Consider the following 25,146-nt stretch of genomic DNA (forward strand, 5'->3'; position numbering starts at 1 on the left):
TTCTTTGCATTTCCCTGTAGAAAAGAGAACAGGCTCAACCTGTCTCGCCTAACACGTCCAGTTCGGCAGCAAGTAGAGAGAGCGCCCCGGCCCACCATTATCAATGCGGAGAACCTAAAGGGGCTAGATGAACTAGACACTGATGCGGATGATGGATGGGCAGGTAAAGTGCTTCTATTCTGTAGCTTCAAGCAACAACTTAGGAGGTGAAGCAAAGGAGTTACTCCTCCCTGAAGCATGAAATAGCCAGAATATTCTGGTGGCTCTGTTTCACTCCCCCAGAAAGGAGGGTAAGCAGAGTGGTCTGTGTAGTTGTGAAATTGCTGCTGGTGTAAATGATGACACAATGGATCCTTCTGATCTTTCCAATCCACTGTACTCAAGGAACTGGATCTGAAGACTCCTAAAAGCTGAAAACACCAAACAGCAGGGGGATAGCACTGTGGCTGCTGGGAAGAAGGGTTAGTCCTACCTTTTCAGGCATGGCCTTTAGTATCCAGTTACACACGGTCTAGCTTGATGGCTGTCTCCTCATTTGTAGCCCCCATTCCCAGACTGCTTGTGGCTCCTCTTCTGGGACCAGCCTAACTGTTCAGCATTGTGGGTCCATACTACTCACATAGTTTCCAGTACCTGTAGTGGATGTTGGGTTTTCCAAGTAGTTTATGCCAAGCCTGTGCACTCTCTGATTTAGTGCCAGAGTGGGCGTAAGCTTTATCAGGACAAGGGACCTGTTTCTTTCTTGTCTTATATCCCTTCTCCAATCCTGCCTTTGTAGGCATTCATGATGAAGTGGATTACTCTGAGAAACTGAAATTCAGTGAAGATGAGGAAGAGGAAGAAACTCTTAAAGATGGACGACAGAAGTGGTAAGAAGGGCTGTATTTGTACCTACATTTGTTCCAGTAAAAGTAAACAATACCAGGATCTTTCTAAAACTTGTTCTAAATGTTGAGGCTTGATCCCCCTGATTCATACTGTGACTTTGTTGATTCCACTGGTCATTGTTTGAGTGGGCTTCAAGGATGTGCGTAAGCCTTGAGGCTGAGTGCCTGGATGTCAGGCTTTTTTCTTCCTCCCCTTTCTGTGTCTCACCTTTATCCTGCTGCACAATAGTGGTGGTAACTCTTATGTACCTTAAGAGGGACTGTACATTGGTTGTTCTGGTTTTTTTTGGTTTTTTGGTCTTTCTTTTCTGTTACAGTTAGTTGCCTCTTGTCACTCGATAAGACTGCAAGTGCTTTTTGAGGGAAGTAGCAAATGTAATAGCAAAGCTGTTTCTATGACAGGAACAACTGGGATCCCAGAAGGCAAAGACAGTTGTCCCTGAGCTCTGCAGACAGTGCAGATGTCAAACACACCTTGGAGGAAGGAAAGAATTGGGGTGATTCAGTCGGTTTGTCCCGCTCAGTCCGGAAAGTGCAGGATTCACAGCAGCCTCCCAGGAAGGTGAATGGCTGGAGCTCTGCTTCTGAATACCAGGTAGGTTGAACTCACGTAAGTGGGCTTGTGCGGCTGGGTGTGATGCATCACTGTCCTCAAGGCCAGTTTGATGTTTTACTGAAAGCGGGATGCTGATGAATTCCTCAATTCTTAGTTTGTATCCAGCTGGAGAGGAATTAATCTTGTGGTTTGACTCTGGCTGAATGCCAGGTGCCCACCAAAACTGCTCCATCACTCCCCTCCTCAACCAGACAGGGGAGAGGAAATACAATAAAAGGCTTGTGTGTTAAGATAAGGACAGGGAGATCACTCAGCAATTGCAGTCATGGGCAAAACAGACTCGATTTGGGGAAAATCTGTTTAATTTGTTACCATTCAAATTAGAAAACCAACTTCCCCCTACCCCTCCCTTCTTCTTGGGCTTAATTTAATTCTCTACCTCCTCCTCCTCCCAAGTGGTGCAGCGGAACAGGGGTTATAGTCAGTTCATCACACATTGTTTCTGCCACTCCTTCCTCATCCTCTTCTGCTGCTCCAGCATGGGGCCCATCCCATGCGAGACAGTTTTCCATGAACTCCTCCAACATGAGTCCTTCCCACAGGCTGCAGTTCTTCACACACTGCTCCAGCGTGGGTCCCTTCCACGGGGTGCAGTCCTTCAGGAACAGGCTGCTCCAGCGTGGCTTCCCTGCGGAGTCACAAGTCCTACCAGCAAACCAGGTCCAGTCTGTGCTCCTCTCTCCATGGGTCCACAAGTCCTGCCAGCAAACATGCTTCAGCACGGGCTTCCCATGGGTCACAGCCACCTTCGGGCATCCACCTGCTCCGTTGTGGAGTCCTCCATGGGCTGCAGGTGGATATCTCCTCCACCGTTAACCTCCAGGGGCTGCAGGGGCCAGCCTGCCTCACCAGGGTCTTTACCACAAGCTGCAGGGGAATCTCTGCTCCAGCACCTGGAGCATCTCCTGCCTCCTGCACTGACCTGGGTGTCTGCAGAGTTGTTCTTGCATAGTCTCATTCTTCTCTCCTGCTGGCGCAGATGGTTTTTTTTGCCTTCTTAATATACTATCACAGAGGCGCTACCACTGTTGCTGATTAGCTTGCCCTTGGCCAGCGGTGTTTCTGTCTTGGAGCTGGCTGGCATTGGCTCCATTGGACATGAGGGAAGCATCTGACATCTTCTCACAGAAGCCACCCCTGTAGCCTCCCTGCTACCAAAACCTTGCCATGCAAACCTACTACACATCTGCATAGCACTCACACTAGAGAAAAGAAATTTAATCCAGCCCAGAGCAGTGGGGTTGTCAGACAGTGAGAAGATGGAGCTATTGAACCAGATAGCAGTAACTCCCCCCACCAAAAGGGGGATTTGTGTGCATGAGGGCAGAGGGGAGGGGACTTTCTGGGCCTGGGTTGCAAAGCTGAAGATACAGATGTGTGGGTCATGCTTATTGAGGAATGTTTTTCCTTTGGCAGAAGCCCCCACTGGGAAGTATTCTCAGACAGCAGTCCCTCGAGGATAAAGAAGAAAAGGTGCCACTGAGACAGAAGTTTGTGCACTCCGAGATCTCTGAGGCTGTCGAGAGAGCCAGGAGGCGGCGGGAGGAGGAGGAGCGGCGAGCCAGGGAGGAGCGGCTGGCAGCCTGTGCTGCAAAGTTGAAGCAACTTGATCAGAAATGCAAACTGGCTCAGAAGAGTGGGGAGACACAGAAACACACAGAGAATGAAGACCTGCGACCCCCAAGCACAGAGAAAAATGCTGTGCAAGAGAATGGCCACGCTTTCCGTAGAGGTACAGAAACATCGCTTGCCTCGCCTTATAAACACTGCTTTTTTGCTCTTGTGCTGATCTCTTACCTGAAGTGTGGGAGAGTTCCTGGGAGGGAGTGTTGAGAGGGTACTTCAGCTGCACTTGAGAGAGCAGCTGCATGTAATCTGCAGAGTATTTTGGATTGGTGATGAAGGTTCATTTAAAAAAAAATCCTATTAAAGTAACTGTAGACTTCTTTGGTTGCCTTTATCCGTGCTCAGTCATCTGTGTTGGCAGAGAGCTTGTTGGAACAGGCCTCTTGATCTCCTTATGATTGGATGATGATACTAAGAAAGTACTTATGGGCCACAGATCAGAAAATGGGTTATCAGTAAGTGCTTAAGGTTTAAGGAGTAACAGGAGAAATGGACTTTATTCCCCCCAGTGCTTAAGCAGAAGGCTGATGGCAGAGGAGGGTCTTGGAATTTATCACTAAAATAAGGTATTTTAGCCCTCTAGAGCTGTCAAGGCAAATCAGGGAGATTGGGTGTGATGCACTGTATATGATTGTAATTGAGTTCAACCATGTAATGCAGTCAGGGCATGCCCACACCCGTGTGTGTTGTGGTGTGGTGGTGCACTCACAAGCCCTGTGCAAGCACAGCTCTTCAAAGCTTGTTTTCTTCTCTGCAGCAACTGCTGAGTTTCACACACAGGATGTCTCTGTGGGCTATCTGGAAGAGGAGACTCCTGCCCCAGCAGCAGCAGCAGCCCAAAGCAACAGTGAGGAGGAGCTCAGAGAAGCTCCCTCCCCAGCACAAGAATTCAACAAATACCAGAAGTCTCTTCCCCCACGGTTCCAGAGGCAGCAGCAGCAACAGCAGCAGGTAATAGGTGTGACGCTCCCACCTCTCTTCCTTTGGACCCTCCCCAAACCGTTGTTTGCTTTATTCTCACCACCATCAGCACTAACTAACCAACTGTCTTTAGGCTGGGAGTTGATGCATGGGGGTTTTACCCTGGCCTTTTTCAGTACTTTTGATTGCAGGTGCATCCTGTCTGACAGGGGTGAAAGGGCTTTTGTGAGATTATGTGAATTTTATGCACACCCTGTGGTGCAGCAGCTATTGCGGTTGGGGCTTTCTGTGTCTGGGGCGAGGTGTGGGCAAGCCAGGTTTGTCACTTGCCTGGGAAGAAACTAGACGCTGCCGTCAGAAACGTTGACTTGTCTTGCCCAGTTGTCTGGGTGTCTCCTGGCAATGTGAAATCCTAGGACTGTGGTTTGTAGCAGAGCCCTGGTTTGCAAATGTGTCTGCAGGGGAAGCTGGGGGTGTTCCCCTTCCCACATCCAGAGTCAGGAGAGTAGCAGTGGCTAGCTTGGTGCTTGCTGTAGGCCTGCTCCAGTGAAGTCTCTCATGCCTTTGGCTGGCAGTGAACTTGGTGGACATTGGTTCTTATTCCCTGGTACAAGAGGAGAGCTGCTGTTCTTCAACACTGCTGCAGTGATGGGGATTTGAATATACAGGCCAAGGGAAAGGAAAACCTTTGGAGTTCTGAGACAGCCTGCACTGCTTTGTATGTCTTGCATTTTGCCCAGCCTTACAGTGCTGTATGCGCCGTGCATGTTGTTCAGCTCATCTTTGAGATGCAGTGAGCCTCCTTAGGGCAGCCGAGTCAAACCAAGGGACAGAATATTTAGGCTTGAGATAATGCAAAGTTAATTGCCATTCTTCATAGAATAACTACTTGAAATGAGGTATAATCAATGCTGCTGCAAACCTTAGTGAAGAGCTCATGTTTGGCTTTTGCTTGGAAGCTCAGTAATTGCTCCTTTATGGATGTTCCCCTGTGCTTGTTGCTGGGCAGTTGACATTTTCATGATTCAAACATACAGCAGCAAGCGCTGCTAATGTTACTCTTCAAAAGAGGTGCTCTTAAACTAAAAAGAATTGGACGTCTTTGCTGCCATGCTAATAATACCACAGATCATTGCTACTGGAACAACATGAAATTTTAATTTTATTTCCTCTGACCCTCTCTGTCGTTAGTATGTATGAGGCAGTGTGTATTTTGACTGGCTTGTGTTGCTGCTTTGGTAGCAACGGTTCCATGAAAAGAACAGAATAAAAAATAGTCTTTGTATCATTTGGAGCACTAGATAATTCAGATATGATCTTTGCATTTATCGGAGTTTCTCTCTTGCTGCAATGATATGTCAGGTTCAGATTTAAGGGTATCTCTCTTGCTCTGCAGTAGGGGATTGGCTTTTTTATAAACAGTTACAGTATCTGACACTGTTGTAAGCTTAGTAAAAGGTGGTGGAAAGATTGACAGGTAAATAGATGTATTCTATATTAATTGAAGCTGTTTACCTTTTGAAAGCTTTTTTTGGTACACAAAACCTCCTTCAAATACAGGTGGTCCTTGGACCTTTAGCAAAAGTTAAATGTCAAATCAAATTAACGTCATGACAGTCCTCAGCTAAACAAAGGTGGACTGGCCACGTTGGAGGTGGGAAACAGCCCTAAAGTGTCCACCCATCTCTGGAGCCTGCACAGGAAATACTGTAAGACATTAATAGCTTTCTTAATTGAGTTTAGGTTGTTCTTATCTAATCTGCTCAGCTAACGTGAATAGAACTAATGCATATGCACACTAAACAACTTATAATTGCATTTCCTCCAAGGAGCAACATCTTCTGAAGTATTTGGTTCCAGTTAGGAAATTGTGTTTGACAGGAAGCTGTCCTGTGTCCCATGGAAGCATCAGTAAATGCAAACTCCAGTCTTGAAGCTGATGCCCTTGCATTTCACTGCCTAGTCTGGCCCATAGTGGTGTGATATTCGGACTGCAACATATTCTTGCTGTTCTGGGTATTTAGAGAGTAATGACAACTACCACGTTCCCAGTTGGTAGTGAATTATCTGCTTATCTCCTTATCTGCTCTGCCCTCCCATCTGATCTGTTCTTAGCCTTTAATACATGGAATATGGTTTCCTTTGGCTGGTCAGTTTGTGAGCGTGATTCCTGGCACCATGACCGTTCATGTCAAACAGCCCATCCTCTTCCCTGCAGGAGCAGCTCTACAAGATGCAGCACTGGCAGCAGCAGCAAGTCTATCCTCCCCCATCCCATTCCCATCCCCAACGGACATTCTACCCACCGCACCCCCAGATGCTTGGCTTTGATCCTCGCTGGATGATGATGCCCTCTTACATGGACCCTCGCATGGCCCAGAGTCGCACCCCTGTGGATTTCTACCCTTCAGCTCTTCACCCTTCAGGTAAGGTGTTTTCAGTGTTTCCCTTTATCGTGGCTGTTGATTTAGCCCATATCTGGAAAGCTGCTGTGCTTCACCCATCTTAACCTCTGTCCAGGGTTTGCTGGCTGTGATTGGCCTTCTCTAGGGATGACAGTTGGTTGCAGTGAGAACTGGTGAGGGAACAGAGGAGGTTGGGAGGGAGGTCACCTGCCTGTCCATCCCCTGCACTGCAAGGGGAGATCTCCCCTAACAGCCTGGGAGCCTTAGTGAATGTAAAAGCAGATCTTGTCCCTTGGAGGAGAAGGATCACTTTGAGAGTTACTGTAATCATGGGAAACTTTAATAGACTCCCTTCAAGAAATGTGATGGAGAAATCCTGTAGTTCCTGAGCTGTGTGCTCCTAGCACCTTTCTACCTTGTTACTGATTTTCAGAGGTATGAATATGAACATCAGGGTGTATAAATAATTCCCTTGAGTTTGTAGGAGATTGTTTTCAAACACCTGCTTGCTTCCAAGCTAGCGATGGTGTGAGTGTTCTGTGCAGGCTGGGCTCCGAAAGCTGCATCACCTCTGTATCACTCCTGGTGTTTCTCCCAAGCACAGGCTTCCTGCTACCAGAAAGGTTTCCATGGCTGCAGTCACCTGCTGCCCTGGAAGGAAGGAGAGTCAAGCTAGCTGTGGGTTGTTAATTCTTCTTGGCTATGAGATCCTAGCGTTTAATGGTATGAACTCTTGTCGTGACCAGGAATTATGAAGCCCATGATTCAGCAGGATTCCATCGGTGGGAGCAGCTGTCGGTCTGAAGATCAGAATTGTCAGGCAGAAAGGAAAACTGTTCCTTTGGACCCTGTGCCAGTGTGGGGCCAGGAGAGCTACGCATCTCTGCAGAGCAAAGGGTACTCCCTGTCACATCAAAAACAGGCTGATAACATGACCATGGAGGGGCTGCATGCCAGGTGAGTGCAGAACTCCCCTGTCATGCGTGCTGTGATGGGAGGTGCTACCATAAGTCACCTCCTCCTGAAAAGCAGGTGTAGAGTTGACCCTAAAGATATCTCTGAACAGGCCAAGGTACTGATCTGGTAGCATCCTTATGCTGTTGAGCGTTTATGTTGTGGAGGTGCTTACAGACTGAGCTAGTCAGAGTTTTTGTATCGACTGATGCCAGTCGAGGCTGACCAGCTTGGAGACTGTTTGGTAGGAGAGAGGCACTTGTCACCTACGTGGGTAGGTACAGAAGACAGTGAGTCAAAAATCCTGATACATTCTAGTTTGTCTCCTAATTCTTTGGGACTACCTGAAACCAATTCGTTGTTTTCAGATCTCCACATATGTTGGAGGCTGAATCTGCCTTTATTTATTAAGTTTGCTGCCCGTCATAGGAACTGCTTTCTTTGTCATCCATTGATTTGACAAACCAGGCAGTACAGCCTGGGGCCACAGCATATCTGCCCATCATTCAGGTAATTATAGGCCCATTGCCTCATGATTTAGAACAAACCCCAATTTATTTATTTGTTTCCACCTCTTGTGCCCAGCCTGGGCCCTTCGAGACATGCTGTGCTTTGCATTAGGTGACTTTCTTGTTTGTTTCCTTCTCAGGAATGACAGTTACTCAGCTTCTCCTGGAAGGCCAGAGACTCTGAGCACCCAGCGAGATCTCTTTGAGGACAGAGGGGAGGAATACTTGAATGCTTTTGACAAGAAGGCCCAAGCAGACTTTGACAGCTGCCTGTCTTCTCAGAGGATAGGCCAAGATCTCTTGTTTCATCATCAGGAGACCGTGCAGGAGACGTGTCCTGCTGGCAACCGCCATGCAAACTTGAGGTGTTCACCCCTAGAGCCTGATTTTATCCAAGCAGAGAAGAAGCCCGAATATAATGGCTGGGATATCAGCCACCATCAGAAACCTGCAGAGACTGCAGCGGAAGTTGCTGAAGAAGTGTCCAGGGAGGAGCAGTCGTTCAGTGCTGACCCATGGAAGAAAGAAGGAGCTAATACCAAACAGCCCACTGAAGAAACAACAGAGTGGGCTCCTGAGAACCGGAACACCAGTGGTCAGCACCAGGAGCAAATGGGGAGGACACGGCGATCAGGCCCGATTAAAAAACCAGTCCTGAAAGCCCTCAAGGTAGAAGAGAAGGAGAAAGAGATGGAGAAGGTTAAACTAGAGGGAGAGGACACCTCGCGCCCGCTGAAGGAGAAGGCGGCTGTTCAGAAAGTAGAAAGTGAGTCAGATGATTCTGCAGCCTTACTGAACTCCACACGTTACCTGCTGGATGACAAAGGTTCTTCCCAAGCCAGCCTTGCCCGAGAGGCTGAGAAATCCCAGGAGGAAGAAGAGGAGGAGGAAGAGGAAGAGAAGGCAGAAAGAACTTGGGAGAACAAATTATCCAGAGAGTCTGGTGATCTCCCTCCCACAAAAAGAAACAACTGGATCTTCATTGATGAGGAACAAGCCTTTGGCGGGAGAGGTCAAGGGCGTGGGCGAGGGAGAGGCTTCAGAGAGTTCACTTTCAGAGGCCGAGGTACTGTTGTGGGCAGCCGGGGAGTCTATAACAACCAGCGGAGCAGCCGAGGGCGAGGGCTTCGGGAGTTCAACCAGCCAGAGGACTTCCCCAGAGGCAAGCCAAGGCGCCGGATTGCGAGCGAGACGCACAGTGAAGGGTCAGAATACGAAGAGCTCCCCAAGCGTCGCCGGCAGAGGGGCTCAGAAAACAGCAACGAAGGCTCTGTGCTGGACAGGGACGACAGTGATTTGAAAAAGGGAGACTTCAAAGAGTCTTGGAGGTCCAACAAAATATATTCAGATGATCACAGTAGTCTGGATCCGAAGATGAGGGCTCCGAGAGCTTTTGGGAGATCACTGCCGCCAAGGCTGAGCAACTCTGGCTATGGGCGAAGGGGTTTCATGGGTAAGGAGCCCACCCAGTGGCAAGGCAGGAGCGGGGGAGCAGGGTGGCAGGAGTACAGCCACACCTCTCAGTCGGACACTTTTGGGAGCAGGCAGCAGTCTGATAGGGACTACATTCAGGATTCTTATAAACACGTGGATTCCTTCTCCAGCCGGGTTTTTGATGAGAGTCATCTGGATGACAAAAGGCACTTTTTCCAGGAGGATTACTCAGCAGATCAGGAGAACATAGAGAATAGACCATTCAGGAGACGGCGTCCCCCCCGCCAAGACAAGCCCCCAAGATTCAGGCGCCTCAGGCAAGAGAGGGAATCGGTTGGCCAGTGGAACCCCGAGGAGGGAGGCCCCAACCTGCTGCCCAGCCAGTGGCCTGGGAGACCCAAGCTGAGCGCCACAGAGAAGAGCAGCATCTCGGGCAGACGGTCTCCTGAGCTGTCCTACCAGAACTCATCAGACCATGCCAACGAAGAGTGGGAGACAGCATCTGAAAGCAGTGACTTCAGCGAGCGGCGGGAGAGGCGAGATGGCGTTTCAGAGAGTGAAGGCCAGCTGGAGGGTGGCCTTGGGAGTGCGAGCTTGGGAGAGAAGAGGGAGCTAGCGAAGAGGAGCTTCTCAAGCCAAAGGCCGCTTGTCGACCGGCAGAACCGCAAGGCCGAGCCAGCAGGGTTTGCAGAGCAGTCTGTCAGGACTGGTGTAGGAGCAGCTTCCAGATACGAGAGCCAGCAGAACGGGACACTGATAAAAAGCAAAAGGTAAAGTTGCATTCTGATGTACCAGCCTGTCATCTGCTAGGCAGATAATTGGAGAAGAGTGAAGGGCTGGGCTGTGGGTGAAGAGCTGTTGGCTGTGTTTCTTTTCATCTAGTGCAGGTTACTTCCAGTACTGTTTATCCAGCCTGAGGACATCCAAGAGTTTCATCATTGTCTGTTTTACAACTGATGCTTTTGCTCCTGTGCTGGGAATCCAGCTTTGTGGAGGTTGCTGAGACACTGTGGGCATGACACATGCCACTGCTCTTTACCTTAGTTTTGGGCTGAGACAGCGCTCCACTCTGGACTGCCTCTCACTAGAGGTGTGAAAGATAGTGGAGGGAATCCTGGTCCTTAACTCCAAACCTATTGTCCTTCTCCTGTCTTGGGTCCCCAGTGGGATGTAGTCGAGCACAGAAGTGAGGGTTGGGTTTTCCTGGGAGAAGTTCCTGTGAGCTGTGCAGGTTGAGCAGCTGGATTCTCCCTAGGGTGGTTGTGGTGTGAGTGATGCGTGACATTGCCAGACCTAGCTTTGCCTGAGCACATATTTTCTTAGACCTTAGCGGAGGCTGCTGATGAATGGCAAGCAGTGCTATGTGTTCCTAGCCTGGTGGGAGGAATTCTTCCTCGGAGTATTTTTAGACAAACGTGACGCTAGGGACTAAGTATTCTTTTGCGAGTGTCTTGTGAAAAATCTGATGTTCAGCAGGACACTGGGTTAGGTGGGCATTGGTCCTGGGGCAGCTTGACAGCTCCCATGTTACCCTTTAACAGGGACAGGATAAAAGTCTTGTGCAGCTGCACTGTACTGGGTTTAAGCACCGATAAATAGGCAACTTGTTCTTTGTTTTCTGTCCTCTTGTGACCCATCTGCTCCAACTCCTGGATATAGTACCTAATAGTAGCTTATATAGGAATAAGGGAGAGGAGAGCTGATGTCTGGAAAGATGCATGGAGGTAGAAAGGGAAAGTAAGGGAAGGAGGAAGCTTCTGTCCCTGCCTCTCCTTCAACCAAGCCTTTTTTGTAAGTTGAACGCTTGGGAATGATGTGTGGGTGGTGGTCAAATGGGCAAAAAAATTTTGGGAGAAACAAAATGGGAATTTTTATTTTTTTCCCCTCAGTGTCACCAGCCTCTCTCGATCTCCTTTCCCCTCACCTGATGCTTGTCAAGGAATGCGTGTTAATTGGAAGAGGAGCAGGGAGGTTACTGGAGTGGTGTCAGAGGAGGGTAGAAAACACTACAGAAGCACAGAGCCCTCCTCGCAGGGGCAAGCCAGGGTATTAGCTTTCTTGTGGGGACAGTATGTTGGTTGACTCATGAGTACACAGGTGCTGTTCTGTTTCCATCATACTTCCCCAGTAACATCCTTTTAGTGGGCTGTGTGCTTAGAATTTAACCTCTACTTCAGTTGAGCAAAGGCTGGGAAAGGATGAGGTGCAGTTAGAAAACTGGTAAAGAAAATAGAGCCTATATGTTTTCTTCTTGCTACTTTTACTCGTCTTCTAGTGACAAACCTAATTCCTTTCCCTTCCTTCCTTTTAGGTCTCCAGAAGAAGGAGGGGGCCTTGGCAACACCAGTGGTGGGAGCAGCCACTCCATTTACAGCTTGGATAGGGCCTCCCATGCTAACTCAGAGAGTGCTGAGGGGCCGGGTAAAAAGCCAGAGAAGGAGCCCAAATCCACCTCCCAAAGAGCAAGTGAGAAGGGAGAGGCCTTGTCACAGTTTGAACTGAGTTATGGAAGTGAGTCTCTTCATTCGTTTGTTTCTTTAAAGGGGTAACACGTTGTGGCTGATGTTGAGCCAGATTGATTCAATCCAGTGTTAATTTAAATACCAGGTTAGTTTTTTTCCATTTATTTACACAAACAAGAAGATTCTAGTGTATCTAAACAGGGAAAACATGGAAGACAAAGATGGTCTTAAATTTTAAACCCATTTTTTCAGTCAGATCTGACAGTCTCTAATATTTCTTCTATAGAAAGTCTGGTTTTTAGGGTGAAGATTTCCATATTTCTATCTACAATGTTAAAATTCAAGGCGAAAATACCTTATGTAGTGTGAAGGAGGTTGAAAGAGCATCTGGAGTGGGGAATATTGAGTCTGAGCTCATGGCAGGGAGGCAAGGAATTAGTATGTCTGAAACCACTGGCATTAGGCTGTGACTCAGCTTTTTGCCATTTGTAAAACTGAGGTTTTACATCCAGAGCTTATGGGTGTGTTTTCAAAAGTACCTGTGCCTGCTTTGTCCTTGCTAATATTTGGAAAGGTGTGAGGTTTGTTTCAATTGGTACTACACCTAACGTTACCTGAGTTACCACATGGTTCACGTTCCCAAGCTTCCCCAGCTGGAGTGTGCTCATCTTGAGGCAGAGGAAAGCAGAGCCCTGCAGCATAAAGTGACTGATAGATGCCAGCAGACTACTATGGCTTAGCTTTCAAAGCTTAGCTGCGCTGCTGCTGGCTGAGCTTGTTTGCCTGTAGCATGGACCCTATTTGGACTGTACTCTTGCAGTTATAAAGCTTTATGTATGTACATATATGCATTGTGTTTTTCCCCATACATGTTTTGTTCAGGTACCATCATTGATAATAGAGTGTCGAACACAGCAGAAGAGAACGAAGTAGGTTCTGTGGCAGGTGAAGGCTTTATTGAGGTTCTAACTAAAAAGCAGCGTCGTTTGCTGGAAGAGGAGCGAAGGAAGAAGGAGCAGGCTGCTCAGGTGAGGAATGGGAGGTAAAAAAAGCTTAACTTGATACATTGTTTGGGCTGCAGTCAGACACACAAGCCCCCAAAAAATGTTCAGAATGAGCAGAAAAACATGCAGTTGGCTGAAGTAGTACAGATCCGGTATTAGGCCTGGAAGCATAATGTGGCTCTGATTGGCAGGGACCATTGGTTTGAAGAAGATTGTTAGATTTCTGACTCTTGTTTTCTAGCAGAATTGTTAATTGTGAGTTAAGGAAGGTTTCCTAAAGTGAATCCTCATCCAAGGCAACTTGGTTCACTAAGCCGGTTGCTGGCTGTAGTTGGTGGGATGTTGGGCAGCAGTGAGTGGAGGACCTCTGCACTCTGGGTCAGCCGTGTGTTATTGCTGGAACAGGATGTGGTAGCTTCCCTGCTGGAGGTGTCCTGTTTGTGTCTGGGCCACCTGACCAGAAAGAAATGAACACACTTGAAGAAGCTCTGACAATTTTGTGTTCATAATAGGATGAAGGAGTTGGTTTACGAGAAAAGATTTAAGCCTGCAATATGGATAGTTTATTTAAGTAACGTTTAGGAGGGAGACATTTGTCTGTGTGTGCTGGAAGACTACAAATTCTAGGGGGATAAGAGAATGTTTTGACATGTGAGGAGACTTAGTGAAATCTGGAGGACTAAATGCAAATGAAAAGCATCGTTGCTTTCTGACAGGGAGGGCTTGCGGTAGGTTCAGAGAGTCTTGCAAGCAAAGTTATAAAAGCCTGATTGCTTGGCATCTTTAAAATCAGGTTGAAGACAATGTGTGAACATGCAGTGGGAAAGGTCTTGCAGTTTGAGATAAGCTTCTCTTTCTATTTAGATCTTGGCTCTGCCGAAGAGCCATGTCTGCATTGTGAAATTATTAATTGATCCTGCTGGAGTAAAGGAGAGGAATTGTGCAGAGCAAGCCTGTTGTAGTGTTAATTTTGCTTTGCTTTGTATCCTATTCCCTCACCTCCCCCAAAGAAAAAAATACATATAAAGGCAGCTTTTTTCATTGCCTTGTTAAGAGTGGGAGAACCTCCCAGTAGCCACAGAGTCCATTAATTGAAAAAAAGATGGGGAGGATCGGAGGAAGAGTCAGAATTACTTTGTATGGTTCTGTTACATGAGTTGGGGGCTCTCCACATTGCAGCATTTAGAAATCCAGAATTTGAACTTGCTAGGAGCAGGCTGTGCTAGCTGAGTGCACTGACAGGTCTTACAGCCTGAGCCTTTTCTTTCTCAGGCACCAGCTAAGGCCCGTGTCCTTCAGTCTCGCATTCCTCCTCGATTTGCTAAGAAGCAGAACAGCTTGTGCTTGGAGCAAAGTGATGTAACAGTGTCTGGAAACAGCCTGGGCACAGAGATCTGGGAGAGCAACAGCCCTGGTAAGTTTGGGCCTCTTTGTTCCGAAGCGTTTTCACAGAGCTGGGGAATCCTCTGGTGTGTGTAGGAAGGTTGGGGTGTCTATGCTCAAGGGGAGATGACCTTCTCTTGTCTGATGCTGGAAGTGGGAGGAGTGCTAGCTGACATCTGGGGTAGCATCTGTTCAAAGCTGTACTGTTCAGCTATCCCTCCTGTTGTTGACCATGCCAGTCTCCTGATGTATTCTTGAGTCTTTGTGTGACATCAAGATCCCACCACATAGCATTTTCTAGCCTGCTGGGCTGGGTCTACTTCAGCCATTGTCATGTCTTGCCTTCCTCTGTTTTCTCTTCCTCTAGCACTGAATAGCTAGTGCCTCCCTTGTGTCTCTGTCCTTTCTTCCTCCTGTTGTTGTCATGTTCCCTAAGAAATGTCTTCCCTGTTCTCTACCCTTGCTCTCCATACCCTGTATTCTCTGTGCTACATCATGTCTCAGCTGACTGGGCAACACTAGCTTTCTGAGGTGGTGAAAATATCCTATGTCATCTCTAGAAATGGAAAGGTAATAATGTAACATGCACGGTGTACAAGGTGTGCTCACAGCTGTGTTTCAAGCAGCTGAACCCTGCCCTCTCTTCCAGCTCTTTCCGTTCAGTCTCCTGGCAGTGATTCCTGGAGCAAGCCTGTAAATACCTTTAATGGTACTGAATCTAGCACCACTGAGGTAAGTGGCACCTAATGTGCCATTCAGGTATAGTGTGTATAAAATATTAACGTAGGTGGCTTATGCTTCTCATTGCTCCATCTGTGCTTAGCGACACTCAGCTCTGCTTGTGCAATTTTAAACTTTGCGGTTCTAATTTGAGCTTGATGCTGCTTAAATCTTGACTTAGAGGGCCAAGCGCTGCTTGGTGTTACACGTGGGTATAAATCTGGAGTAACTGTTTGTTAGAGCTATTCCAGGGTTATGCTCCTAAGTGGATGCAGCACTTAGGTCGAGGTCGGTGAGATCCTGTAGGTCATGTTTGTGTACCTCGTGCCTGTGAGCAGTGTGTAGCTGTATGCTTAATGCAGGGAGGGCAGAGGAGGTTCCTGAACGCTTCACCTTTGGAGACCAGAGTTCAAATCTGGTTTGGGTCACAAGTGAAATGAGTTTGGCGATCTCAGCCTAGTTGCCATGTGGGACACTTTTTCCTTATTCTAAAGCCATGGTCCGGTTGGTGCATTGGTTAACCTGTCTCAGGGTTGCGTAGAGCTGAAGCAGCAGTCAAGGAATGCTGCAGGTCAGGCCCAACTCCTTTGCACTTAACCAAGAATGTGATTTGAAAAGGGGACATAGTCTTGCTGTTTTCTGGGATTTTTTTTCCTCCTCTGTGGAGCTGGGTCGAAGTCCGGGGCTTTAACACATTTCGTGCTTTGCATAGCAGGGTTTTAAAGGCAGCCAGGGGGATAGTGGCATTGACTTGAGCGCGGAGTCTCGGGAATCCTCCGCTACCTCCTCTCAGCGCAGTTCTCCATATGGCACCCTCAAACCAGAGGAGATGAATGGGGCTGGCCTGGTGGACCCAAAGCCTGACTGCCAGAAGGAGCAAGTGCAGAAGCAATCTGATAAAAAGGTAATCTGGATTTGCAGCCAAGCCAGAGCACATAGTGAGAGACCTTGTGAAGTGGTTGTGTTGTTCTTGATAGCATTTTTAAGGCTTGAGATTGGGTTATTCAGTCTTTGTGTCTCAGCCTCTCTGCTTTCCTGTTAAGGATTCAGATCAAGGCTCAGGACAGAACAAGGAACACAAGCCTGGACCAATCGGCAACGAACGCTCCCTGAAAAACAGAAAGGGTTCGGAGGGAACGGAACGGCTGGAAGGGAATATTCCCCCTGTTAACGGGGTGGAAATTCACGTGGATTCTGTACTTCCTGTGCCACCCATTGAATTTGGAGTAAATCCTAAAGTGAGGATTGAATTTAATTTTATCTTCTTGGTGATTTGAGCTTGTTGAGATATGAAAGGTGGTTTGAGGCAGAAGTATTATTTAGAGGAAGCTTCCAGCTGTAGATTTGCCTGAGATTTCATTACTGACGCAAACCAGGTACTCAAGATGTCTTGGCAAACACGTAATACCCTCCTGGAAATACTGTCCCAAGGACCAGCTGGGGTGGTAACAGAGGTGAGGGATAAAACTATGGCCATCTAAGCCTTTGTGTGCCTCTGGGGGTTGCCTGCTGCTGAGTGCTGAGAAGTGTCTTTTTTTTGTTCTCTTCTAGCAAGGCTTACTGGAGGACAATCTTTAGTTTCTAGTGTCATGATTGAGGCTAGAGTCATTAACCATGAGAAGCAGATGGGTGGCCCTTGGCCCTGGATTTGAATTTTGTGTGTTTTGCTTTTTCAGGACTCTGACTTCAGCTTGCCACCTGGTTCTGCTTCTGGTACTGCAGCTAACCCTGTCACCAAATTGCAGGATGCCTTGGCCAGTAATGTAAGTATTTCTTGTTTTCCTCTGCATTGATTCACTGGAGATACTCCTTAGTTAAACCTCAGGTGCTTCCAAAGAGACCAAGCATATTTCTTTGCAGTTGAGTTCACACTTAATGCTTAGGCAGCACACATGACTAAAATCCGTAATGGAAAACTGTGCCCTCAAGGTACCTTCATAAAATGAGCATCACTGGCTCAGAAGTGATATAGAGAGCAACTCCATTATTGTTGTGACCTGTGTAAAGCAAGAGGTAGTGCAGGTCTCTGAGATCACCAGTCTCCTCCCCTGAGACACAAGAGAGTGCTGGTAATGGACGTGATGCAGATAGTGGTGTTTTCAGGCCTGGGTTGCCAGCTTCCTCGGGAGGTCTCATCTGGCACAGCAAGACAGAGAACTGTAACTTGTTAGTCAGGCCCTTCTGGAGGTTTCCCAGCTTATTCCAGCCATCTGGGTATTTCATTATCATACGTAGAAAGAGCGAGCACACTGAAACCCAGCTGGTAGCTCAGCTGTGGACAGCAATGTAAGAAACTTGTAAAGCTTCTTTTGAAATGTCTTCAGCTTTGTAGGCTGTTTGATTTTCGAGGTTTATCTTAAAGGGTGTTTCTTATCAGAAGTGCTCTTTCAGAAACAGGTTGTGTCTGAAATTTAGGTAGATTCCAAACATGGGACAGGAGGAGGAACTCTTCTGCAAATTGAAGTTACTGGATCATATCAATGTTTTAACTGGAAGCTGGTGCAACTTGACATAAGAGGGTGTCATTGCACATAACCAAAGCTTCGTTTGTTCCAACAGTGGAATGGATCACAGTTTAATATGGTGCTTAACTCATGCACTGCCACTGGGGATTGAATCCTTTGAAGTGTACTTACTAGAGCTGCCAGCTGAGGCTCTGTCAGCCTTGGTAGCTCATGATATTCCTGTAAGAGTTTATAAAGTATTGACCATTTACAAATCTCCCCTCAGGCAGGGTTAACACAGTCCATTCCCATTCTGCGAAGAGACCACCACCTCCAGCGGTGCATTGGCCTGAACCCAATGTCCTTCCCCACTGCAGACCTTACTCTTAAGGTAAGCAAGCTGGCATGTGTCCTGGTGTGGATCCCATGTCTCCATGGCCAGAGTTTAGTGAGGGTGGAGAGAGCTTTCCTAGAGCATTTTGTTAGGTACTGTTAAATCTTTAATTAGCTTCTGTAAAAGTTGTGCATATATGCTGTTCAGCGTGGGTGGAAGGGCACGTGTTTCAACAGTCCTGGATGCTGAATTCTTTGCCAATTGTAGAACAAGTGCATGAGAGCTTTTCCTATTATTTCAGTAGCTGGGTAGGATGGCTGGGGATCCTAGGTGCCTGGTAGTTTAAAAAAGAAGGAAGAAAAACCCAAACTAAAACTAAGAATGAAACATGCAAACATCAACAACAAAAAAGCAAGCCAGAATAAACCAAAACAGAAAACACCGGCAGCCCAAAGCCGAAAAGCTCAGCACATTCCAAGGGAGGTTGACTCTTTGTGAAGGGTGCTTGCCCATTGGAAATTGGCGTGAAACCGCTTGACCAGAAACCTGCCAGCTTTGCACTGTGGCTAGACTACCTTGAATTTGAACTAATATGTCATAGGTGAGCAATGCTAGGCTTCATTGTTGTCCTCCCCATTTGAACTGTCTGTAGTTATTGTCCTTAATTTCCATAGATGGAGTCTGCTCGTAAAGCTTGGGAAAACTCTCCTAGTTTGCCAGAACAGAACTCGCCAGGAGGTGCAGGCTCAGGCATCCAGCCTCCTTCCAGTGTTGGAGCTTCCAACGGTGTCAGCTACAGCTCTTTTGGTGGAGTTTCAATGCCTCCTATGCCTGTGGCATCTGTAGCACCTTCTGCATCTATTCCAGGTACCTGCAAACCATGGCAACAGTATTTGTATTGTCTGGTTGGTATCTAGGAGTCATCCTCTGATTCTACTAGTTAAGAGTGGTGAGAAGAGCTTCCCTGTGAAGTAACTCCCTGGCTGGTATTTAATGGAGTGCTAACAACAATTCAGTGAAGACACAGGGACCCTTTCCCTACTTTGAAGAATATTACATGAGTGTGACTGGTATAAGCTTAGCACAGGGCTGACTTTCCCTTTGTAGCGACAAGTCTCTGTGATGTCTCAATAGATCCTGCTTACCCTTCGCTGTGTGCTCAGTAGAACAGAAGGGAAGTGAAGAAACCTGTGGCTGAGAGACTTCAGGAGTCCAGTGTCAACCATTGCTCTGCTCGTTTTTCTATTTAAGTCACAGGTTTTGAGCACCTTCTGCTCTTTGTATGTAATAACAACTTGCTTATTATAGTTTGCAGAACTCCGGGAGGTGGGAAGGTGTTGCTGTCCCTGAGTTAGGGGAAAAGCTTAAGCAGAGTCATGGTAGGTAGTATGTATAATTAGGGAGAGCATCTGGAAAGAGGAAATGTATGTGGATACTCTGATCCTGGGTCCCAAAGAACCTCTCATGCATGCATTACACCTCTTATTCCTCGTTTCAAGAATGGAGTGGAATATGCTGGGCAGAAGTGGTAGTGAGTGGAGCACTGCAGTGATTCTGTTACTAGTTTCTATTTGGAAAACAGATTGTTCCAAGTCAGGTGATTTTGTTCCCCACCCACCCTAAGTTTCCTTGTAGATCCTGTGGTTCAGATCTGCAGAGAACCACAAGAGAGGCACAGCACTTTGTAATTGGTGCCACCCTTGGGGTGAATATGGCTTTCAGATCTCTTATGTGAAGGTCTCAAACACCATATTTGCTCTTTCTGTCCCTCCTAGCTGCAAAGATGAGATGGCTGCAGAGCAGGTTTCTGGCATTTAGGAACAGTTTGGAGTCCGGTTTACCAATTCCTGACCTGTTAGTGTCTCTGACTCTTTTTGTGGAGGTGGGAAACGTGGGTTTACATTTAGCCTTTTACAGAAGGGTATGATTCATTCTCAGCAAGCCAGCTACTGTAAGTGGGCTGCTGGCTTTGGTGTGTGGACTTAGGATCTTTACGGGCTCTTCTGAACAGGTACTATGTTTTTGTTGACTTGCTGAGCTGGTTGCTGAGAGGTAGGAAAGACTCTTGACTTGCAGGTCTCTGCAGCGTACTGTGTCTGTATCTCCCCTGTTCTTTGCATTTACAGCCTGCCTTTTCTGGTATTTAGGTAACCATATTCCACCCTTGTATCTGGATGGCCATGTGTTTGCAAGTCAGCCCCGCCTGGTCCCTCAGACGATACCTCAGCAGCAAAGCTACCAGCAGGTAAGGGAGAAATACAGCTAGCTAGTGGTTTCTCAAGGAGTTTTCAGGGTGGCATTTAAGAAATGAGGAGTCACTTATCTCTCTGATAGCCCAGAGGAGCTTGGATGTGGCTCCCTTTAGGTTCCTTGAATGCTGCTTCACAGTGGGTGTCACAGGCAGTGAAATTGAGGGGAGGGAACTGAGAGAGTTTTTTCCCCCCTTTTGTATCAGTGCCTTTGGGTTAAACAGATGCTGAGATGTAGGTGTGAGGTGAATTGACTTCCAGTAAATTCCGCAGCCAGTCAATACTGAGCAGTTTCACTAGCCTTAGTAAATAGGATGTTGATAGCATTGGGGAGAGCCTCTTGAAGGTAAGAGTGCAGGCAAATGAGAGCTGGTATTGTCAGTGCCTGTTCTGTGTGTGGAGCACGTTGGTCCTCTCATGTCCATCCAGTCTTCCCTCTTGGGTGCCTATGCAGTGCCTGCCAGTGTGCTGCTGTTCAGTGGAATGATGCAGGGGCTGGGTAAAGGTGCAGTGTAGGTAATTGTCATGGCAGATTGACTCATGGATTTTTGACAGCCTGGGAGAGATTCTGGCTCCTCTTGTAACTCTTAGTCATCTTAATTTCTTCTGCAGGCTGCTGCTGCTCAACAGATTCCCATTTCCCTCCACACATCATTACAGGCCCAAGCTCAGCTTGGGCTGAGGGGTGGTCTGCCAGTTTCCCAGTCCCAGGAGATGTACAGCTCCATACAGCCCTTCAGGTAACTGCTTCCAGTTTCTCATTTCCTTGTGGCCTGATCTCTTACGTTCCTGATGCACATTGATCAGATACTCCACATTCGTCTTCTCTTCCCCTAGTAACACTGTTGGGGTGGAGAGCAAGGAAATCGGGGCACATGAGGCTCTCTGTAGCATGTTTCTTTGTAGGACAATGGCAGAGACCACCCTTGCAAAGTTTCTCAGTTGTACTGCCTACCCTGTCAAAGAGGGAGGCAAATCTTGGGAAAGATGCAGGAGGAGGAGGTTTGTGGGCTGGCAAGCCAACTTAGTAAGAAATCCAGAGCTTACAGCTCACTTGGTTTACTACTGGAGAGAAGATAAAGAGACAGTTTGATCAGAGCCAAGTACCTGGATAGAGAAATGAAATACCTCTTTTTATTAGGTACAAACTGATAAGAACAAAATAAATGCCTGCACTTTAGAGAAAAAAATTGTAAAATTGAAATTAGAAAATCAAACACAAGTGTAACAGCAGCAGTGCTTGGCTACAGGAACTGCTCGCTAGAACTGAAGGATTGAGACAATCCACTTCAGAGTTAGGCTGGCTGTGGGAATCATACTCTGTACCCCCTTTCCTGCATGAGATGAGAGTGAATGACCAGAAGTCATCCTCCAAGGCCTCAAAACCATAGACACTGAGGTTTAAAAAAACCCTTTTTGTTACAGCCATTTGAATCTTTAATTTCTGATTCTTTTCTGCTTTGCAAAACTGCTGCAGACTTCCCTTAACTACCAAACCAGAGCTTGTTGTGCAGGATACTGAAACATAAACTTTGGATAGGAGACAGTGTCATTCTGTTGAATATGCCTGCAACAAAGAGCATGGTTGCAAGGGCTTAGAAGTGGAAGTAAAAAACAGTGTAACTAAAATGAAAAGTGGCATCACAGCTTATTTCTAAGCTGTCAGTTTAGTTGTGTCTGAGAACTGCTTGCTGATTGCAGTCCAGATATGGTTTGCCAGCGGGTACTTGTGTATAGCCTCCAAAGGTTTTGTGTGTAATGACTTGAGCATGTTTTTCTTCTCCAGGTCTCAGGTGTATATGCACCCCAGTCTGTCTCAACCCAGCACCATGGTCCTGACAGGAGGCACTGCTCTGAAGCCTCCGTATTCCGCCTTCCCAGGCATGCAGCCCTTGGAGGTGGTGAAAACCCAGTCTGGGTCACCCTATCAGCCCATGAACGGAAGCCAGACACTGGTTTATGAAGGCCAGATAAACCAGGCGGCTGGTATGGGAGCCTCCCAGATGATGGACTCTCAGCTTACGCAGGTTAGGAGCAGGGCTTGCAAGCCACTCCCTTGTACAGGCTTTTTCAGATGCCGCTTGTTTCAATCCAGTCTCAGAAACTAGTGTTTGTGCTGAGTCATGTGTTTGTGTGAACTGAGCTTCTTGTAAAGAGGCAGAAGATTTCCCCAAGAGACTCTGTTCTGTGAACTGTTGTTTCAAACACGCAGCACCTTATTTAATGAGATTCTTGGTAATTACTTGTCTGTCCCTGCGGAGATGTTGTTTTGTAACTTGGAAGTCGTTGCCCTCAATCTAGACGTTTGCTGTAGGTCAGACCTTGCAGTGCTTCATGCATAGGAGGCCATGATCCAGTAGTTCTCCTAAAAGTGCCTCTTCTGAGAGCCAAATCCCAGTCATTTCCAGATGTAACTCTGCTTCCAGGGTAACTAGCACCTTCTGTTAAAAGCTCATCTATCTTCTTAATTCATTTGTTACCCAGGTCTTATTTACAACTTCTGCTGATGTATTTGGCAACATCTTAACAAAAATTTCATTGTGTGAAAAAGTTTTTGTAAAGCATGGTTCAGATAAAGAGTTTGAATCCTACTGTGCACATAGCCTTATTTGTGGATTTGTGTTCTGATTCTCTGGACAAGCTTGATACTTTCATTAAACTCATCTTACATTTATTTTGTGCAACACGTTAAGGTTTATTTTTTGTATAGAGAGGGGGTTGTATGTTGTGATTGACACAGAGTTAATCCTGAAAGTAACTTAGCTGAGGAAGAGAGGAAGATATGGAGAATGCTGGCAAACTAAATATTTGAAGAAATGCTTTATCCATCATAAGCTAGTAACTTGGTCTCTTTTGCCAGCCTTAGATTTATTTATTTATATATTACAAAGTATTGTCATAGAACCTCCCAACTTCAGCAGTTGTGAGAACTGCAAGATGAATCAAGAGGGAACAGGAGGCTCTTAATTCCCGAGCTGCTGCTTTTTTTTTTTTTTTTTTTTTAAATTACTCTTAATTACTACCATCATCAGTTTGAAGCTCACTGCAGAACATAGAGCTGAGGTCACCATCACTTTCTTTAGAGATCCAGTCCTCAAAATGCTTTGGCATGAAAGTGTAGCAGACTTTCTGGTTTGGGCATCAAAGCTGCAAACAAAATGCCTCACACTGAGCTGTCTGATGCTGCCATCATATCGAGAAAACACACCCATGCAGTGACCAGGAGGAAGACTAAAAAACTGGGTGAAGGTTCTAGGCAAGGAGGAAAGCCCTGTGTCTGAGTGCAGTTATGTTGAATCGATGCAGTGTTAAAAGCCCAGCTGATAGGGTGTTGGCAGCACTACCAGAACGTGCATTTCAGTGTGAATGTCCCTCTGCTAACGTTGATTTGCATTTATTCTGTGCCAGACTGCAGTGTGAGCTTCCTTTCAGCAGTGCTGTGCTTTCAGGGTATTAGGAGACAGTGTATCAAAGGCTGTTACTGCCATTAAGTTAATTAAATGTCCTTATCACACAGCTAACAATGCCTGTGCCTGGCTCCCAGCTTCCTCTGCCCCGCTATGGCTCTGGCCAGCAGCCCCTGATTCTGCCACAGTCCATCCAGCTTCCTCAAGGGCAGAACTTGCCTGTAGGAGCACCCCGAAGAATCCTCCCTCCTGGATCCCAGCCTTCTGTCCTTGCTACCAGCAGGGAGGTAAGGATTAACTCCTCCGTGCTCATCTTGCAATTCATTAACCCCTCCTGCACTGAAGTTTTGCAAATTAATCTTGCTCGTTAAAGGGGAGACTGGCTTGTTTGGGATCCTTGAATATCAAAGCCAAGGATTGGTGTTAAAATGAAGGAGCCCTTTTCCCCTCATCTCCAACGCACAGGCCAGCAGTTTTTCAGGTTTTGCTGCTGGTTGGTCATCATTCTGTTTCCAGGGAGCCGCATCCTGCCTTGATCCAGTTTGGAGTCTCCAGTTTTATTACATGTTTACACAGGTTTCCCCAGAGTGCTTGAGGGGTGGTGAACTCCAGACACAGTTGGAATACTGCCCAGATATTTCACACTGTTGTGAAGCTTGTCCATTTGAGTAGGTATATTAATGTCATGTCTGGTTTGATGGATTCGTAAAGTTTGTCTATTATAGGGGAGAGAGCACAGCAGTTAACTTCCAGGTTCTGTATTTGCTTGTGCTGCTGGCTTGTTGGTTTAATACAAGCAGATTATTTCACTTACAAGCCTCACTTTCTTCACCTGAAAAATGTTTATTCTTTTAATGGGCAGGATGGGTAGAAGGGCAAAGATTTGGCTTAAGTGTTTATATGAAGTAATGAGTGATTTGTGACTGTAAAGATGATATTCTCTCACTCGTTTTCTTCTATAGTCCTCCCAAATGGAAATGAAAGGATTTCATTTCTCTGATGGTAAACAGAGTATGTCCTCTGGAGGGTCTGTACCATCCCCACATGCGTACAGGTAAAACATTTACAAAACTTAACCTCTGTAGTCAGAATGGGGAGGAAGTAGCGTTCCCCATTTGCAGTGACATGGTGCATGCATCATTCCTGTATGAGATTCACTGGAGTTCTCATGTGCAGAATGTGCCTAAATGTAATCCAAATACTTGCATCAAAATGCATGATTGTGGCTTTCATTTCTGGGTGTGGGCCAGTGAGCATCTGGCTTGGCCCTTTGTGCCTGGGGGAAGTGCATAAAGTTACTTGTTTACTGAGTCTTAAACTGGAATTGGTGTGTGCTTTTGTGCGTTCTTCGTAAGGTGGAAAATCTGAGGACCGTTGAATAAATGTTTTTTCAGCTCCAGCGTAGTTACCTCAAAGTGAGAGGTGCTCATGTCTAGACACACCAAACTTTCAGGTCATGGAACCTTTTGGGACATGCAGTTACTTTTATTATTTTTTTTTCTCCTAACCAATTCGTGTGTTGTCTTTTGGGCTGGGGAGCTCACTGATCCGCACAGCACAGACTTGTGCCCTGTCTACTGCTGCTTTCTGCTGTTTTTTTTCTTTCACACATGAATAAGATTCTCATTCCATTGTAGAATTTACTCCATGAATATTGTCGACTCTTCGATTTCCAGGCCTAGCTCTGCCAGCCCAAGCGGGAAGCCATCTGGACCAGCAGTTAGTATGGGCTCTGTGCAAGGACACTATGTACAACAGGTAGTGTACATCAGTACTTTGTTTGACCCAGCA

The 25,146-nt window shown here is 46.8% G+C and overlaps 1 protein-coding gene and 1 non-coding gene across 16 annotated transcripts in view; both read left to right on the forward strand.

Annotated features, from left to right (window-relative positions):
- PRRC2B (proline rich coiled-coil 2B) overlaps window positions 1-25,146 on the forward strand; it is a 53,113-nt gene that overhangs the window by 22,692 nt on the left and 5,275 nt on the right. For 6 of the 15 annotated variants that reach the window (XM_056350853.1, XM_056350860.1, XM_056350855.1 and 3 more), the window contains exons 9-31: window positions 21-163; window positions 779-869; window positions 1,290-1,482; window positions 2,920-3,235; window positions 3,887-4,080; window positions 6,269-6,476; window positions 7,202-7,412; window positions 8,059-10,122; window positions 11,664-11,863; window positions 12,697-12,842; window positions 14,091-14,232; window positions 14,851-14,933; window positions 15,634-15,825; window positions 15,965-16,159; window positions 16,598-16,684; window positions 17,652-17,756; window positions 18,374-18,566; window positions 19,847-19,944; window positions 20,561-20,688; window positions 21,735-21,975; window positions 23,466-23,642; window positions 24,318-24,409; window positions 24,993-25,113. In XM_056350853.1, coding sequence (XP_056206828.1) covers window positions 21-163; window positions 779-869; window positions 1,290-1,482; window positions 2,920-3,235; window positions 3,887-4,080; window positions 6,269-6,476; window positions 7,202-7,412; window positions 8,059-10,122; window positions 11,664-11,863; window positions 12,697-12,842; window positions 14,091-14,232; window positions 14,851-14,933; window positions 15,634-15,825; window positions 15,965-16,159; window positions 16,598-16,684; window positions 17,652-17,756; window positions 18,374-18,566; window positions 19,847-19,944; window positions 20,561-20,688; window positions 21,735-21,975; window positions 23,466-23,642; window positions 24,318-24,409; window positions 24,993-25,113 — 5,620 coding nt within the window. Of the gene's footprint in view, window positions 1-20; window positions 164-778; window positions 870-1,289; window positions 1,483-2,919; window positions 3,236-3,886; window positions 4,081-6,268; window positions 6,477-7,201; window positions 7,413-8,058; window positions 10,123-11,663; window positions 11,864-12,696; window positions 12,843-14,090; window positions 14,233-14,850; window positions 14,934-15,633; window positions 15,826-15,964; window positions 16,160-16,597; window positions 16,685-17,651; window positions 17,757-18,373; window positions 18,567-19,846; window positions 19,945-20,560; window positions 20,689-21,734; window positions 21,976-23,465; window positions 23,643-23,931; window positions 24,024-24,317; window positions 24,410-24,992; window positions 25,114-25,146 lie in introns of those variants that run through there. The other 9 variants (XM_056350862.1, XM_056350863.1, XM_056350858.1 and 6 more) reach the window with 6 other exon arrangements.
- On the forward strand, window positions 18,814-18,901 carry LOC130155643 (small nucleolar RNA SNORD62). The gene has a single exon (XR_008824138.1). It is a non-coding gene; the product is annotated as a small nucleolar RNA SNORD62 (small nucleolar RNA).

Source organism: Falco biarmicus, chromosome 9, assembly GCF_023638135.1.
Source record: "Falco biarmicus isolate bFalBia1 chromosome 9, bFalBia1.pri, whole genome shotgun sequence".
NCBI lineage: Eukaryota > Metazoa > Chordata > Aves > Falconiformes > Falconidae > Falco > Falco biarmicus.